Here is a 14,824-nt window from a genome sequence, read left to right as displayed (position 1 = left end):
AAAGTATAACCAACCAACCGCAACCGCAACCGGGAACTCTCTTACCGGCTTGATCCTGTGGCAATGCGGTGGGATGTTGCATGTTTCTGCATCTTGTACCGCATATATCATTGGGAGTGTTCGGATAAATTATTCGGGTTGTTGCCTGCAGCTAATTTCACTACCGTACTTCGCGCAGGCGTCAGTCATTTCATCCTCACCACCTTGATGATTGGCAATCTAGCACCGTCCGCTTTAACCGAAACTTTTTTCCACGCAAGACTAAAGTATGGAACCAGCTTCCTGTGACCGTGTTTCCGGAGCGGTACAACTTAGGGATTTAAAAAATGAGCCTATCAGTCTCTCAAAGGGCCGGCAACGCATCTGTGATACCCCTCGTGTTGACAGGTCTCCATGGGCGGCGGTGATTGCTTCCCATCGGGTGACCTGCATGCTTGTTTTCCCTCGATGGTTTCTAACTTAGATGATAGATGATGTTAATAAATAATCCTAATCGATAAAACATGACTAAAAGTAAGTCAGTTTATGTGATTGATATTTAGCTATAAGATACTGCCCTCTTGTATAAATATTGCTGTGACAGGGTCCATGATGATCACATAATCTCTTTGTAACATCTGTAACCATACATTGTGGAAAAGCAATAAAATATTGAGTATTGAGTATTGAGTATTAATGTTATGGGACTTATTGTACCCGGCTGTAATTCTTTAAACTTCATTTATAAAGAAAACAAAACAATAACGTTATAATGGCTTGAATACCAACGCCGAGACGCAATAACCGGTTAATAAGCGACACGCAATGTGTTTCAAAAATACTCATAGTTTAAAGGTCTTAAAAATAAAATTAAAATGCGCGTACTGCCGCTAGCGCAAAGTCTACAATGAGGTTGTGGCATTTCAACAATACATTTATTTAGAATTATAACTATAACTTGAAACTAAATTTATTTTATATTTTTCCAGGACAATCTGGACGAGTTAGACAATACGTTTTCACCGAAACGGACGTCGTATTCAAAACTAAGGCCTTCGGATCCTATACCTATTTGGTAAGTAAAGTTATAGAGCAGGAGAAAAACGTCACATGTGTCTTTATTCTGTCTCGTCACTTAGGAGACATCAGTCACAGACACTTTGTTAGAAAAATGTTTGCAGTGTGTGTAGGTAATTACTATTAGCATGCTTAAGAGCGTTTATACCTGCTGAGCTGGCAACGTTGCATTTTTGTTAGTTTTTCTCGATTATTCCATAAAATTTAATGAAAATTAAAAATGTTTTCTGATAGAACACTTCTTAATACATAAGTTAATGTGTCTACTCCAATAATTACTCGTTATAGACTTATATATTCTTTAAAAACGAATTAATGTTTATTAACGGTTTTTAAAGAAAATAAAGTCTATAACGAATAATTATTGAAGTAGACACATTAACTTATATATTAAGAAGTGTTCTATCAGAAAACATTTTTAATTTTCATTCAATTTTTATGGAATAATTTTGAAAAACTAACAAAAATGCAACGTTGCCAGCTCAGCAGGTATAAACGCTCTTAAGAGATGAGCCATGAAGGGATTGCCTTAAAACTGTCACAACCAACTGTTAGTGAATTTGTGGGTACAATAACATCAAAATTTTAATAAGTAACTCAGGAGACGTTACTATGGCAACAAGGTACACGAAAAAGTTGACCCAAATAACGCTTTGTATTCTGAAGGCGTAACTGTTTGTTTCCAGTAATCTGCACTACACTGTGAGCGGTCACGAAGCGTCGTCGCTCGCGGCGCGTCTCAACGCGGAGCTGCGCTCACGCACCACGCATCCCGCGCAACGGGAGGAGGTGACACATACACACACACACATTAACTTGAAAAGGCCAAAAGTTAACTAATATCTTGATCTTCTTCTTCTAAAAGTGCCACTCCATTACTGGAGGTTGGCCATTAGCTCTGAAAATCTTACCCTATCTTGAGCCATCCGGAACAGTTGCTCAGCACTGCTGATTGGACCGGAATCTTCTCTAATTTTCCGCAGCCATGATTTTTCCGCCTTCCAGGGCGCCGCTTTCCCTGTATTTTGCCCATCGATATTAGTTGCGGCAGCTGGTATCTGTCATGGCGCAACACAATAGTAAATAATAATAAATATTTTAATAAAAACTTTATTCTCGGTACAAACTTTTTTTGCTGGCTGTGCTTTTTGTTGACTGTACTTCACCACCCATAGAGTTTGGGAGTAGAGTAGACCCATGACGTCACGACACTTCAGCACGGCGTGACGTCACCGGCGCATATTGGTCCTGTCTCAAAGCGTATATCGAAAACTATTAATAGTTAATACTAAATACGGTACTAAAGACTAAGGTAGACTATTTAGCCTACCGTAGTTAAGAAAAATCTCATCTATTACTTTCAGAACGAAGAAAACACAGAACAAAAGGACACAGAAGACCGACAGCCGCGGGCGCGAAGCTACGACCAGCACAAACAGACCCACGAGAGCGGTAAGTATGCATGCCGCCGCGGATCAGCGTTCACTGGCTAACTCGCGTTCACTAACAGCTCGTTTGTGACAGAAGGCGGATCCAACAACTAGTTTAGAAAGACCTGAGGCCGTATCGTCTAACGCGTTGGCGTTCGCGATCGCATTCATCGTTTCTTTCTACCCTCGTCTTATACTGTGTAACAGAAAAAAGTGGTGAAAACGATGTGATTCCAAGTGTGTTAGACAATAAGGTCTCTGTACTCCCGCAAAAAAATATTGCTTATGTTATTTAGAGGTCTCAGTCGTTTAGGACTGGCTGAAAATATAGCACCGCTATAGTTCGTTTTTTTTAGCATTAGAAAGAAGGTAAGCCATCCTGACGTGTCTTTTTATTGAAAAAAAAAAACTTTTGAAAAATCAGTCACAGTAAATATGTAACAATTAGCAAGGACACATGATCATTTACATGCTTTTGGTACCATAAGTAATAGTTACAGTTTTTTTTAAACGTTTTTTCAATAAAAAGACTCGTCAAGATTGTTTACACTTTTTCAAATGCTAAAAAAAACGAATTATACTGGTAATCTTTTGGATCCGTCTTAGGTGTGAACAGAAATCGCAGTACAAATGACTGTAGTGAGTGAGTTTTTGTTTCTTATGATGCAAGTAATAATCAAGCACGGAGCCCTTCAATGAAGTCTTCGAATGTGTTCAGCGTAAAGTAGGCAGCTCGGGGATTACGAAAATGAAAAATTATACAGAATTATTGGCTTAGAAGCATGAAGGGTTACAAAACAGAAAATATTTTTGTGACCAGGGAATTTTAACATTTTAAATCCGTGTCCTGTCGTTCACTGGAAATTGTAATTGTAAAATTGCAATTGTGAAATTTTATACCACTCTTTTTCTTTATAATGGATGACAAGACAGGTGGAACTCATAAATATGTCTTGACATTGAATTATGATATTTTGTCATTTCCAATTATGATTATTTGCTAGATGATTTTGATTTTTCCATGATCAAACACCGTAGGCTCGACCTGTGCAACTTAAGGCCTTTCTCTGCTTGTGAACTACGCAAATTGCAGTAAAAGATGTGGTGTAGGTCTTCCAATATTCTTCTGTCTTGGGTACTTATTTGTCAATTTATTATTGCTTATAATTGTTTCTTTCTAAGTATAATATATCCGATTTGACTGGTTGAGTTTCTAATAAGGAACTGGCAAAAATTAATCAGGTTTAAAATAAACATATTTTATTTCACTGCAATATATTGTGTCGTGAAATGAATGTTTATTTGTATTTACACGTTCACCGACCATAGACCGTACCAATATATATACTGTGCACAATATAATGGGGATGAAGATGAACAATATTCATTAGTAGGTACCTACCGTAATTAAGCATTGTCACTAATTTGTGACCTAATCGTATTAAAATAATAAATGCGAAAGTTTGTGAGTATGTGCGTGCGTGAAACGGCTGGATGGATTTTAATGAAATTTGGTGTGTAGATACATAGCTGGACGTTTGGAATAACGCCAGTTATTCTGTGATAAGATAACGAATTACTTTTTATTCCGATATTCCCGCGGGATCAGAATAAAATCTCAAAATTTGAACTGTTTGGTTTAGGGACATGTAATTAGGCGCGGTTTTATGCACCGTTAAAAAAATCCACAATGTAATATTTGAAAATTGTATTTTTATTCTTTTTTGGGAAAAGACGAACTAAACCCAATGTTTACACGTGTTAAGCTGCGGGTAAAGGCTAGTTGGAAGTTGACAGTAGTTTATTTGGATAGCCAAATAAACTAAATTTAGGTACAGTCGAACAAATTGATTTATGTACCAGGGTGGAACCTTTTAATAATCAATTTCACTATGATTTCTTTGACAAAAGTATGGGATGTCAACATGAAATTAGCAGCACAAAGGTTCCACCCTGGGTCAGGATTCAGTTTGTTCGACTGTACCTACGGTCTTCCACCAGCGACAAAACTACCTGAGATTATCCATTCACCACGCAGGCTTTAACCAGTTGTCAACGCTTGTCTTCATGGTCCATTTGCATAATAAAATACAAGCAAATATTATTAGTGAATATCAATACAGAAATACTTGCTTGTATTGCATTATGTTTTTAGGCCCAGGTGGCATAGGCTTTACAGCTGATTAGCCATTGGTCAGTCCTAAGCAGCTTTGTCTCTGATTGGCCGGTGAACGTGTTATTTAGTTCAGCAGGCCAGTCATGTTTTACTGCAATATGTTGTATTGTCCGGTGTATCGCGTCAGACGATCGCGCGGAGTTGGCTGCGGCCGGCGGCCTCCGCTACCAGAGTTGGCAGAGCGTCGACAACCAAGGTGATGCCATACCCGACAATGCCCGACCGTTTAGCAGGACAATCGAACAGATTAATACACTCTATGCTGCTTTTGATCTAGTAAAACGGGGCGTTACCTTGATTTGATCAGTTCTTTTACCTCAACTTTTCCATCAAGAGCAAACCAATTTCAATTCCACTTCAATATTCAATTGGTTCATTCAATAGCCGCCATCCGAATTGGCGCGAACGCTTGCGAAGCTACTTTTAAATAACTGTAATTCTTTATCTAAGCAATCCACTCTCTACATGAAAGTGCAGTGAAGTTGTACGCGTCAGGTATAAGTACTGGTACCAACTAAACGGTTGGGTTGTTGTATAATTGTCCAGCCAACACTTGATATGGTGAAATAAAAGTAAAAGTACTAGCAAGTGCGTAAGCAGTTTTGAAATATTCTTCTATCACTTTATCTGATGTTGACTGTCGCGTGGTGAAATGTCACCAGTTATTAGGTATTAATACATATATTTCAAAGTGTAACTGCGCCAAAATATGCCTATGGCGAGTTGGCGCGTCCGTTAGAAGTAGGCTAAATTCCTAAAAATCTGTACAAAAGAAAAAGTACGTGTCCAATAATTATATTTATTTTTTACTCGACTACTATCCTATTGTCAATCTTCCTGCTAAAACTTGAGAATTCGATTGGAAACCATCTTGAACATCACTGAACTAAACTTTCCGTGGACATGATGTAATTTAGTAGAAATATGAAGTGAGCAAAGTTTCATCTTAATTGATTGGTTCATTTAAGTCGGCGATTGATCCAACATACTTGTACTTGTAACATCCGTGACAATAAAGTTTAATGGCAATTTCCTGGATATAAATAGAGGTATGGTGGCATTCCCACGTCTGCTGTCCCTCGTCGGTTTATAAATATTCCGGTACACCAGACAACATCTAGCCATCTAGAACCTTAGCATTTCCTTTGTTGGAGGTAAGCCAGCATGATTTTTTTAACCCGTTTCATACTGCATCGAGCCTTAATCGACTTTTGTATATTTGTTTAATGAGTTTTTCTATAGTGGTCAGTTCTAGAGTTTCTCGGGTGGTAAGCTCAGCTGGTCGGCGATCTTGTGTGTGTTTGCGTATTCTTGCTCCTCGCGTGTGTGTGCGTTTGATTATTGTGGTGCCCTGCATGGTGTTGTTAACTCTAACCTAGCGCTAAGATTAGAGTAAGATAGATCTACAGTTATACTGTACTGTGCTCAATGCCGTGGACGCAGGCTTTGGCCCCGGGTGTCCTCCGCGACCACGGGTGTGGGCGCCGGAGGAGGCCGGGAAGCGAGCCCGCGGCCGCGCAGGCCGCTACAATCCTCAAACGACACGAGTCGGTTGCGGGTCCTAGTGTGATGTCTCTCGCGTACACATAGCAATTTCTCACGGGCACGCTTTCAAGCCACAATTATCTAGTTTATTTACTATTACTATTTTATTCCTTTGCAATATACTAATTTATTTTCTTTCTATCACTCTCTTCTAACGTCATTCGCGTATCATGTAACCGCACGCCCCCCGCCCGCTAACCGCAGTCCTCCCTCTGCTAACACTGACGACGCCGTCGGGGCGGATCTCGGCGCCTCTGACGCCCGAGTTCGACCTGGCCGGCGTCGAGTCCAGCACTAACGAGCTGCCGCTGTCCGCGATCACATTCGGTAGTAGGGTGAGGGGGGTCCGCGTGGCCTCGTGGCCGCGGCTCGAGGACTCAGTGTGGCGCGACGCAGGGCGGCGCCAGCGGCACAGTATCGCCGGCCAGATGAGCTACCTCAAGATGCTGGGGCTGGCACGCGGCAACAAGCCCGGCGGCTCCGGTCTCTTCAGCACGGCCGTCATCTCCGGCTCCAGCTCCGCGCCCAACCTAAGGGTCATGATCCCCGCCGCCGCCGCCAACAACAGTGAGTACCCACACACACATACCTACTACTCGAAAAAAAATAGAGAGAGAGAAATGAGAAAATCCATAACAGGGTCAGGGATTATATTTTTATTATTATGAGGGGGGAGTAAAGAGCATACGGGTCATCTTAAGATTGTAAGGTTCCGCGCGGTGTCGCCAACTTAGGCGAGCTCGGGGCTCCGACTGGCGTAGTAAATCTGGCGCGCGCTGTTTGAGTGAGTAGGATATAGGATACACTTATTGTTGCGAGGTTTGTGCTCTTTCACGCTTTACGCCTAACTTGACATGATGATAGTTTGAGATTCCGAGAAAGACGTTAGGATACTTTTATCCCTGCGAGCACGTTCCCGCGCACTAGCGACAAATGAGTGCTTTGCATACGAATTTGAAGGCAACAGCTAGTTATTCGGATGTGGCCTGTAACACGAGCAAATAATTAAAACACAAATCATACGCGTCAAACTGAACAACATTGGTTCAGCGACTTTTAAAAATAATTATTTTATTTTTCCTTTCATTTTAAAGTTTATTCGAAGCAGATTTTTGATCTTTGTAGCGTGACAAGCGACATCAGATATCGGTTCTAGGATGGCGTACATTTATTACAGTGGGTATTTAATTTGTATGAAAAAAGGAAATTTTAAAGACTCCATTATTTTTAAAAGTCGCTGATCTAATGTTGTTCAGTTTGACGAGTACTATCTATGTTTTAATTATTTGCTTGTATTACAGGACACACCCGGTATTAGTACAATTTGTTCATTCACACTCGCACTAATCAAAGTGTATATTAATTACCCCTTAAACGAGCAAATTCACTTAGTTTATTGATCTGAGCAAAACAGTAGTTGATGTTGATGTCTAACTTATATGACTTCACTCTTAACCTTGATAAAGTGATCGGGAGCCCTTTGTTTAGTAAATTATCTTTCCACGTACATATCACTCGTGGCGTGAAAAATATTTGACATATTTGGAATAAGAAAATAATTTAAAATAGATTCCAAGTACACCTTTAATTTGGATTCTAAGTACGTGCAATATCATATGGACATTAAAGTGGTGATTGGTTCTTTGAAGTAGAGAACAAAGTAAGTACTTAATTAATTATGTGAATGGGTCAATTCAAGTAAATTGCATATCGTCACAGCACTACTTTTAAAAAGAACTCTTACCTCAATATCGATCATTTTTCTCAGTGAACCTTATGAATTTTCGTCCGTTAAATTTTATTGAAAACGAAGTTCCCAATCCGCACTGGGCCCGCGTGGGAACTACGGCCCAAGCCCTCTTGTTCTGAGAGGAGGCCTGTGCCCAGCAGTGGGACGTATATAGGCTGGGATGATGATGATGATGATGAAATTTTATTGACGTAAGTATTAAATTATGATACGAGACTTTTTCAAAGTAGCGACGAGTGAGGATTTTAGTGCAATTCATAAATGAACATGAAACTACCGTGAGACTCACTCATATGAAATGATATTGTAACGGATAACTCGCGTCTTAACGTCGTTGTGCGTCGGTGTTAGTTTCGTCGGGCAGTCGCGCGAGCAGAGCGGTGGCTCGTAGTGTGCGTGATGCGGCAGCCGCCGAGTCGCGTGCTCCTGAGAAGAAGGGCTACGAAATAGCCCGAAACATGTCGAGCTAAACTCGGTTTAAGACGTGAATTATCCGTTACAATATAATTTAATTCATAAATGGATGAACATTCTGTGTTCGAATTGATGTTAAAGTGGCAATTTCTACTAAATATTGGCCGCTTTGTTTACTACACAGGTAAGTGAATTCGTGCATTCAAAATTTTATACTACATTTTTTGCCTATTCAAAGTATCACGCACTTGAGATTTGATTTTTCTGCTTATATATTGAATTTTAATTACTGAAGGTACCCATCGATAATTAGTACCTGAGCTCTAATTACTATAACTTCCATTTTTCGTTTTACGCTCTTTTTTTTCATATCTCCATCAACTAGACATTAATTTAATGGAGAAATACTTAAGTGCTCAATAATATATTCATAAAAAGTAAATGAAACTTTATTCATTTATTTTATTATCAATAAAATATTACAGCGTTGCAGTAACAACCAATGCGCTGTAAAATTCAAAATATGAAGATCCACAACTACATAGTATTTATTTAGGTAGATATTTTATCTTCTCTTCCCTAAAATGACAATAGTACTGGGTATAGTAACAATGACATGACAGCAATGAAAATTCCCTAACCACTGGCTGGATGTCGTCTCGATTTGACTTCGATTAGCTACTAGTCGTTTCTAGCCGAAGCAACTGGAGGCCTATGTCGAACAGTGGACGTCCTACGGCTGATATGATGATGAGCTACTAATACAAACCTATGTGGTACACAGCAGCCCTGGAGGGCTTCGGCGGCGTCCCGGCCATCCGGCCTTTGGAGACTCTGCACAACGCGTTGTCGCTGAGACAGCTGGACGCGTTCTTGGAGCGAGTGACCGCAGCGCCCGTGCTGCTAGGGACTCCGCCCGCGCCCGCGGCCAAGCGGCTCTCGCCCACTAACAGTAAGCTACTCGAGACAGTGAAGAGTGACGTAATAAATGCCACATCAATGAACTTACCTTGCTCCTAAGCTGCTTTTCGCTCACTCGCAAGCGCTTTGCGGTAGCGGAGAAGCAGGATAAAAAAGTTGTAGTTCAGTGAAATATCAGGTCGGGGAACTTAACACGCTGGATGTATTGCAACGGTCACTTGCACTAGTTTAAAATAATTTCTTTGCTGTTTTGTAAAATACCTACTCAACTTTCCGCTTACAACGGATTCTGATCTTTAAAAAGTTGTAAACATTTTTGAAAATTATTTGAATTGTGATGACAGAATCAGAATCAGAAATTAAATGTTGTTTCTGTACTTACTTAGCAAAATATGTATTAATATCGAATTGATTTTTGGCAACCTTTCTTGTGTTTCTCAATGGGGAATGGATGAAAAATTTAGAAACGCTTGAATCTTTTTATATCAATAGGAATAACCTTTCTAATTAACTAAAAAAATATCTGATTTTTAAGTAGCATCAATTAATTTAAAAAAATTAGAGTTTTCTTTACCGCCAAATTACGACAGTCCGGTCGGTTACGGGTTGTTCCATAGTCAGAATAAAAAACATTAAAAAGAATTTATGTGTCTTTGACTCGATCGTTTTGACAGGTGACACTCTTTACCGGGCCGAATACTACTGACATGGAAATACCGACCCTGTTTTTCATGTACACGCCCATATAGAAACTGACATGAGCTTCTATGGGTGTGTAGATGAAAAACAGGGTCGGTATTTCCATGTCAGGAGTATTCGGCCCGGTAAAGAGTGTCACCTGTCAAAACGCACGCACGCACACACACACACACACACACACACACACACACTAAATTGGAAGCTAAATTTGACCCACTTCCAGTGGTCCGATCGACTGAAAATTTGGCATACTTATGTAAATTTGGTAATAATACAATAATCTGGTAGTGAGATCTTGGTGGTCCTGCCAGGATCGTCTCTGCAGGAGAGAACTCCTCAATAGTTAATAGTACCGACTTGAACTTTGGTACATACATGTAGTTTAGTCGACAATGCAAGTACAGTCAACAAAAAACACATTCGGCAAAAAAAGCTTGTATTAAAAATGAAATTTTTAACAAAAACTTATTACAAGCGTAATATTTATTTGCAGTGTAATGTAACTATAATGTTTGCTCGGGTGGAATCTTTCAACTCAAATTTGAAGTGGATATCTTCAACCGAATGAGCTGAAATTTTACACGCATGTATAAATCCGATGACAATGCAAATTATTATAACATGGAGTTGATCTGATGATAAAGCTAGCGGGTGACCATAGGAACTCTGTGATAAACGACACGTTTCTCGTCTTGACGAGTACTTTAGTAACCAGGGGCATAAAGTACAGTCAGCAAAAAAAACTTATATTAGAAGAATTTTAAGAAAAACTTTTACTGAACTGTTTACGGAACCCTTCATGTTCGAGTCCGACTCGCACTTGACCATTTTTTTAAGTTTAATTGATGCTACTTAAAAATCTGATATTTTTCTGTTAATTAGAAAGGTTATTCCCATCGATAAAAAAAGTTTCAAGCGTTTCTAAAATTTTCATCCATTCCCCATTGTATTCCAGTTTAATTTCCTTTGAAGTTTAGGCTCGAAATCACCGATTTTCACCACTCGCTCGTACTCATCTCTCGGGGCATTATTGTGTAGCGCACTCAGAAACAATAGTTTTCACTACATCTATCTATCACAAAGTACAGGATGAGGTTAGTAAGAGCGATCGCAAAGACCCGCGCTTTAGACAATACCTCAGGTTATCGGAGAATTTTCATTTATTTTATTTCCACCAGGTGTGGGCTGGAGCGGTCCCTCGTCGCTCATGTCGTCATCCGGCGAGTTACCGAGCGGTCTCTCTTCCGCCGGACCTTCTTCCCCCAACTCTAACTACGCCTCGGAACTCAAGAATACCTCGGACAGGTATACTGAATTGAATTACCGATATACCTGCATCACTTTGTACATAGGCTCAAATTTCATTAACGCTCTGTGTTCTTTTAATTTGCTAATGTTTTGCCAGAACTTGAGGAATTCGAATTTAATTCTATTCTGTGTTTTAATTATAATTTTTTCGTGCCGTAGGTATCTTAAATTTTACCTTTAGTATCGTTACATAAATACGCACGTGGAAAACATTTTACCGGTACTAAAGAGTTAAATTTAATTAGTGTTAGATACCTAGTGTTTTTTTTTACCTGTTAATGATGATTTGATGAATGTTCAGCTACTTGCCACTGATCGCGATTTCGCCGTGTACAGTCACCAGCACCAATATCTGATCTGACATAACAAGCGTGCATAAATATCTGATACGACTCTATTTCTAGGGCCGGAAGGTTGGACGTGTCAGATATTTTTGCACGCACCGCAGTGGCAGATATTAATACTGGTGACTGTACCTACCTAATGCTATTCGTTTATTAATGACAACATGTATCTACTTAATTGTTTTAATGATAAATAATGATTCTATAAACCGATATTGCTCATCGATTTCACCGATAATTAGAAATTAGTATGGAATGCAATCATCACAATGGGCAAAAAATCACTACATTTATTTACGCCTTACTCGTTCTTCCTCGTTAGTGGCCGAGCACGTTCCTAAAGACGATCTGTCGACATAATAGTCAGCACGTTAAAATTACACTCGCTGCCGACACCGCATGCGTAGGTAAGTAAGAGTGCAATTTTACGTAAGTAAACAGCTAGGGAAAATAGACTGGTAAAAATCGTCTAGTTTTTAGAAACATACTGAATGCTCACCAATACAAATGTATATTTTGGTGTAAATTTAGTATTATTCTATATACTTAGTAGGTAATTATCGTATTCATGCACTAATTATGTCAATCGCCAAACGCACATATGCATTTTTGCAACACGGTTGCAACTCAAACGCACATGTGCGTTTGCGGCGGCAGGAGATCTTGAGGCAGCGAACGCGTTAAATATTTCCAAATTGCTGATTCCAGTAGCAATTGGAGTAAAAATATCCCGAAGCTCCCCCAGTGGGACGGCGACGCGGCCCCTCTGTGCGCGTTGGACGCGCTGCGGCCGCTCGCCACGCACGCACCTTTAGCAGGTACACTACGATACAACACGTGCACAATCACGCATATGCGTCGCATCATCTCAAAAGGAAAGAGAGAAGTACTTATGTAGAAAGAAAGGTCTATAGAATGGCGTAAAGCGCCAATGAATGACCTACCATAGCAAGGAAAATAGGTTTGTATTATACAGTTGATGGTGATTTAACGCATTCTATACACTGCCACCTGACTTCCACAGGTGCCACCGACGCACATGTTCGTTCAAAATTTATGAATAAATTATGACAGCGGCACTGGGCGAAGTTCCGAAAACGCATATGTGCGTCGGTGACAGCGAATGCGTTAATGATTAATGTGTGTTAATTGTACCGTCGACCTCTATCCACGACGCGCTCTCTTTTCTGGTGTGTAAGTAACGTAACGTATGTTTGTGTAGGAATTTAAAATACATGTAGATATAATATAAATTAAAAAAACACTTAGAATCCAAGAGTGTTTATTTATATTAGCAAATGTAACAAAACTGTAGAAGTTTTAGTGCTTCCTCGAAGCTCTAGCATACGTACAATTACAAATTAGGACATCAAGTACATTCCTTCAATCATATCGTAAAATAGCACTTACAACACTTTAAAATTCAAAATAGCTGCACTAGTGCTATACTAAAGCTACCACATAACCAGCTGCTACTAGTTTAATTTATAAACTCTTAAATATTTGGAAATATATCTAGATTAAAACCCGAAATGTCGACATATCATTTCTGCATGCATAGTGTCATTTCGTTTAGCACTTGGAAGAATTAGGTGGCATGCAGTGATGTCATTTTGTAGATATTCAATTATATATACCATCCCTCGTTTGCCGGTCGGGTCACACTAACACCACTAAGTAAGGCCTTGTTTACATTAATCCAGTAGCATGACATGCGGTGCTAGATCGATCTCTTGCAACTTGTTAGCATCGCGGCCCCACAATGTCATTCCACCAGATTAGTGTAAACAGGGCCGGGCCGTAACCTACATAAAAGTTAATTTTGTATCAACTTGGTGTCATTAGCAAATTGCATGTATGTGGCCTTATAAAATTGCTGATACAGCTTTAAATTTAAGCGAGGGGACAGTTTCATAAAACAAAATCTGCATAGAACCCTGTTGCGATAGTGTTAGGGTTTAGAATTAGGCATGTTTAGAATTATTTAACCTCTTATTCGCATCAAAATATTTGATTGTAATACTAACTCAACGCATGACAACATTGTACATATACAAATACTAAGCTAGTTATTTAATTATAATTGGTTTTAAGAACATCGTAATACTGCTGAAATCTAACAATATGTTGCCATTAAAATATAAGGCTAGGTAGGGGTTCCTTGGGATAGCGTACCTACTTGTAACATCCTCAATGGGACAATTGTTGATCTCTTACGTGAAATACATTTTGCCAGCTTGCAATGCAAGTGTCCCTGTCATGTTGGTACCTACGACAAATAAAAAAGTCACTGATGCCTTTGTCATACAATCAACGAAAGGAATATGAACAGAGCTCAAATAAAGAATGTTATTTTAGGCTTCTGGTTGCCTTTAATCTTTACTATACGGTAAAGAAAGAAGGATTGGGTGCTACTTAGCATTATTTTAAACTAATTGACTTTTATTTGGTGTGAAGGTTCTTCTGTTAGCGGAGACGTGACACCGGTATCGATCGCGTCTGAACTGGAGTTCAACAGCAACGAGGCAACCGCCGGCTCCATCACTGACCACGATCTTATGGTGAGAGGACTGCTTGTTAAATTAAACTTTTTTTGCCATAAGGCGAAAAAGCATAGCCTCTTTATTGAACAGAGTGCGTAGTAGCGGCAACGGCCTGCTGAGAGTATTGGCAGAGCGCCTCGATTGTCCGCTCATGAAGTATTGGGTGGGGGTTGTGATTGGAAGGGACAAATAGGCAATTACATCCTTGATACCTACGTCTCAGGTATCCTTCCAATACCTACAGCCACCTATTGTGTTTTAGTTTTAGATAAGTTTCTACTAACATACTATGTAAGTACAACTGACACCTAATATGGATGTCATGGTCTGATATAAACGGTTTTTGTTTATTTATTTATTTAAATACCTAAAGTAAGGGACTGTCGGTTGTGTATTTCTAGGGACCGTTCCAAATTAATAAGCGCCTGAACCATCCCTGACCATGGACTTTAAAACTCCTACTAAGATTAAGGTTAGATTAAGAGTGGTACTTAACCTGACACTCGCGATCGCAATATTCGCAATCAAATGACAGATTTCGCATACAAAAACTGTCATTTGATTGCGATCGCGAGTGTCAAAAACGTTAGGCCATACGGCGGATTCACGCACTGAGGGGTTCCGTAGGTACAATTTGT

The 14,824-nt window shown here is 39.7% G+C and overlaps 1 protein-coding gene across 10 annotated transcripts in view; it reads left to right on the top strand.

Annotated features, from left to right (window-relative positions):
- The window catches only part of l(1)G0196 (inositol hexakisphosphate and diphosphoinositol-pentakisphosphate kinase), a 39,862-nt gene that overhangs the window by 23,465 nt on the left and 1,573 nt on the right, over nt 1-14,824 (top strand). For 8 of the 10 annotated variants that reach the window (XM_074087604.1, XM_074087597.1, XM_074087599.1 and 5 more), the window contains exons 20-28: nt 969-1,054; nt 1,743-1,845; nt 2,421-2,508; nt 4,790-4,858; nt 6,412-6,774; nt 9,156-9,323; nt 11,170-11,296; nt 12,352-12,461; nt 14,101-14,204. In XM_074087604.1, coding sequence (XP_073943705.1) covers nt 969-1,054; nt 1,743-1,845; nt 2,421-2,508; nt 4,790-4,858; nt 6,412-6,774; nt 9,156-9,323; nt 11,170-11,296; nt 12,352-12,461; nt 14,101-14,204 — 1,218 coding nt within the window. The remainder of the gene's footprint in view (nt 1-968; nt 1,055-1,742; nt 1,846-2,420; nt 2,509-4,789; nt 4,859-6,411; nt 6,775-9,155; nt 9,324-11,169; nt 11,297-12,351; nt 12,462-14,100; nt 14,205-14,824) is intronic. The other 2 variants (XM_074087605.1, XM_074087602.1) reach the window with 2 other exon arrangements.

The sequence above is a fragment of the Choristoneura fumiferana genome, chromosome 5 (genome assembly GCF_025370935.1).
Source record: "Choristoneura fumiferana chromosome 5, NRCan_CFum_1, whole genome shotgun sequence".
NCBI classification, from domain to species: Eukaryota; Metazoa; Arthropoda; class Insecta; order Lepidoptera; family Tortricidae; genus Choristoneura; species Choristoneura fumiferana.
Note: the sequence above shows the minus strand (reverse complement) of the source record. Positions and strands in the feature narration are given on the sequence as shown.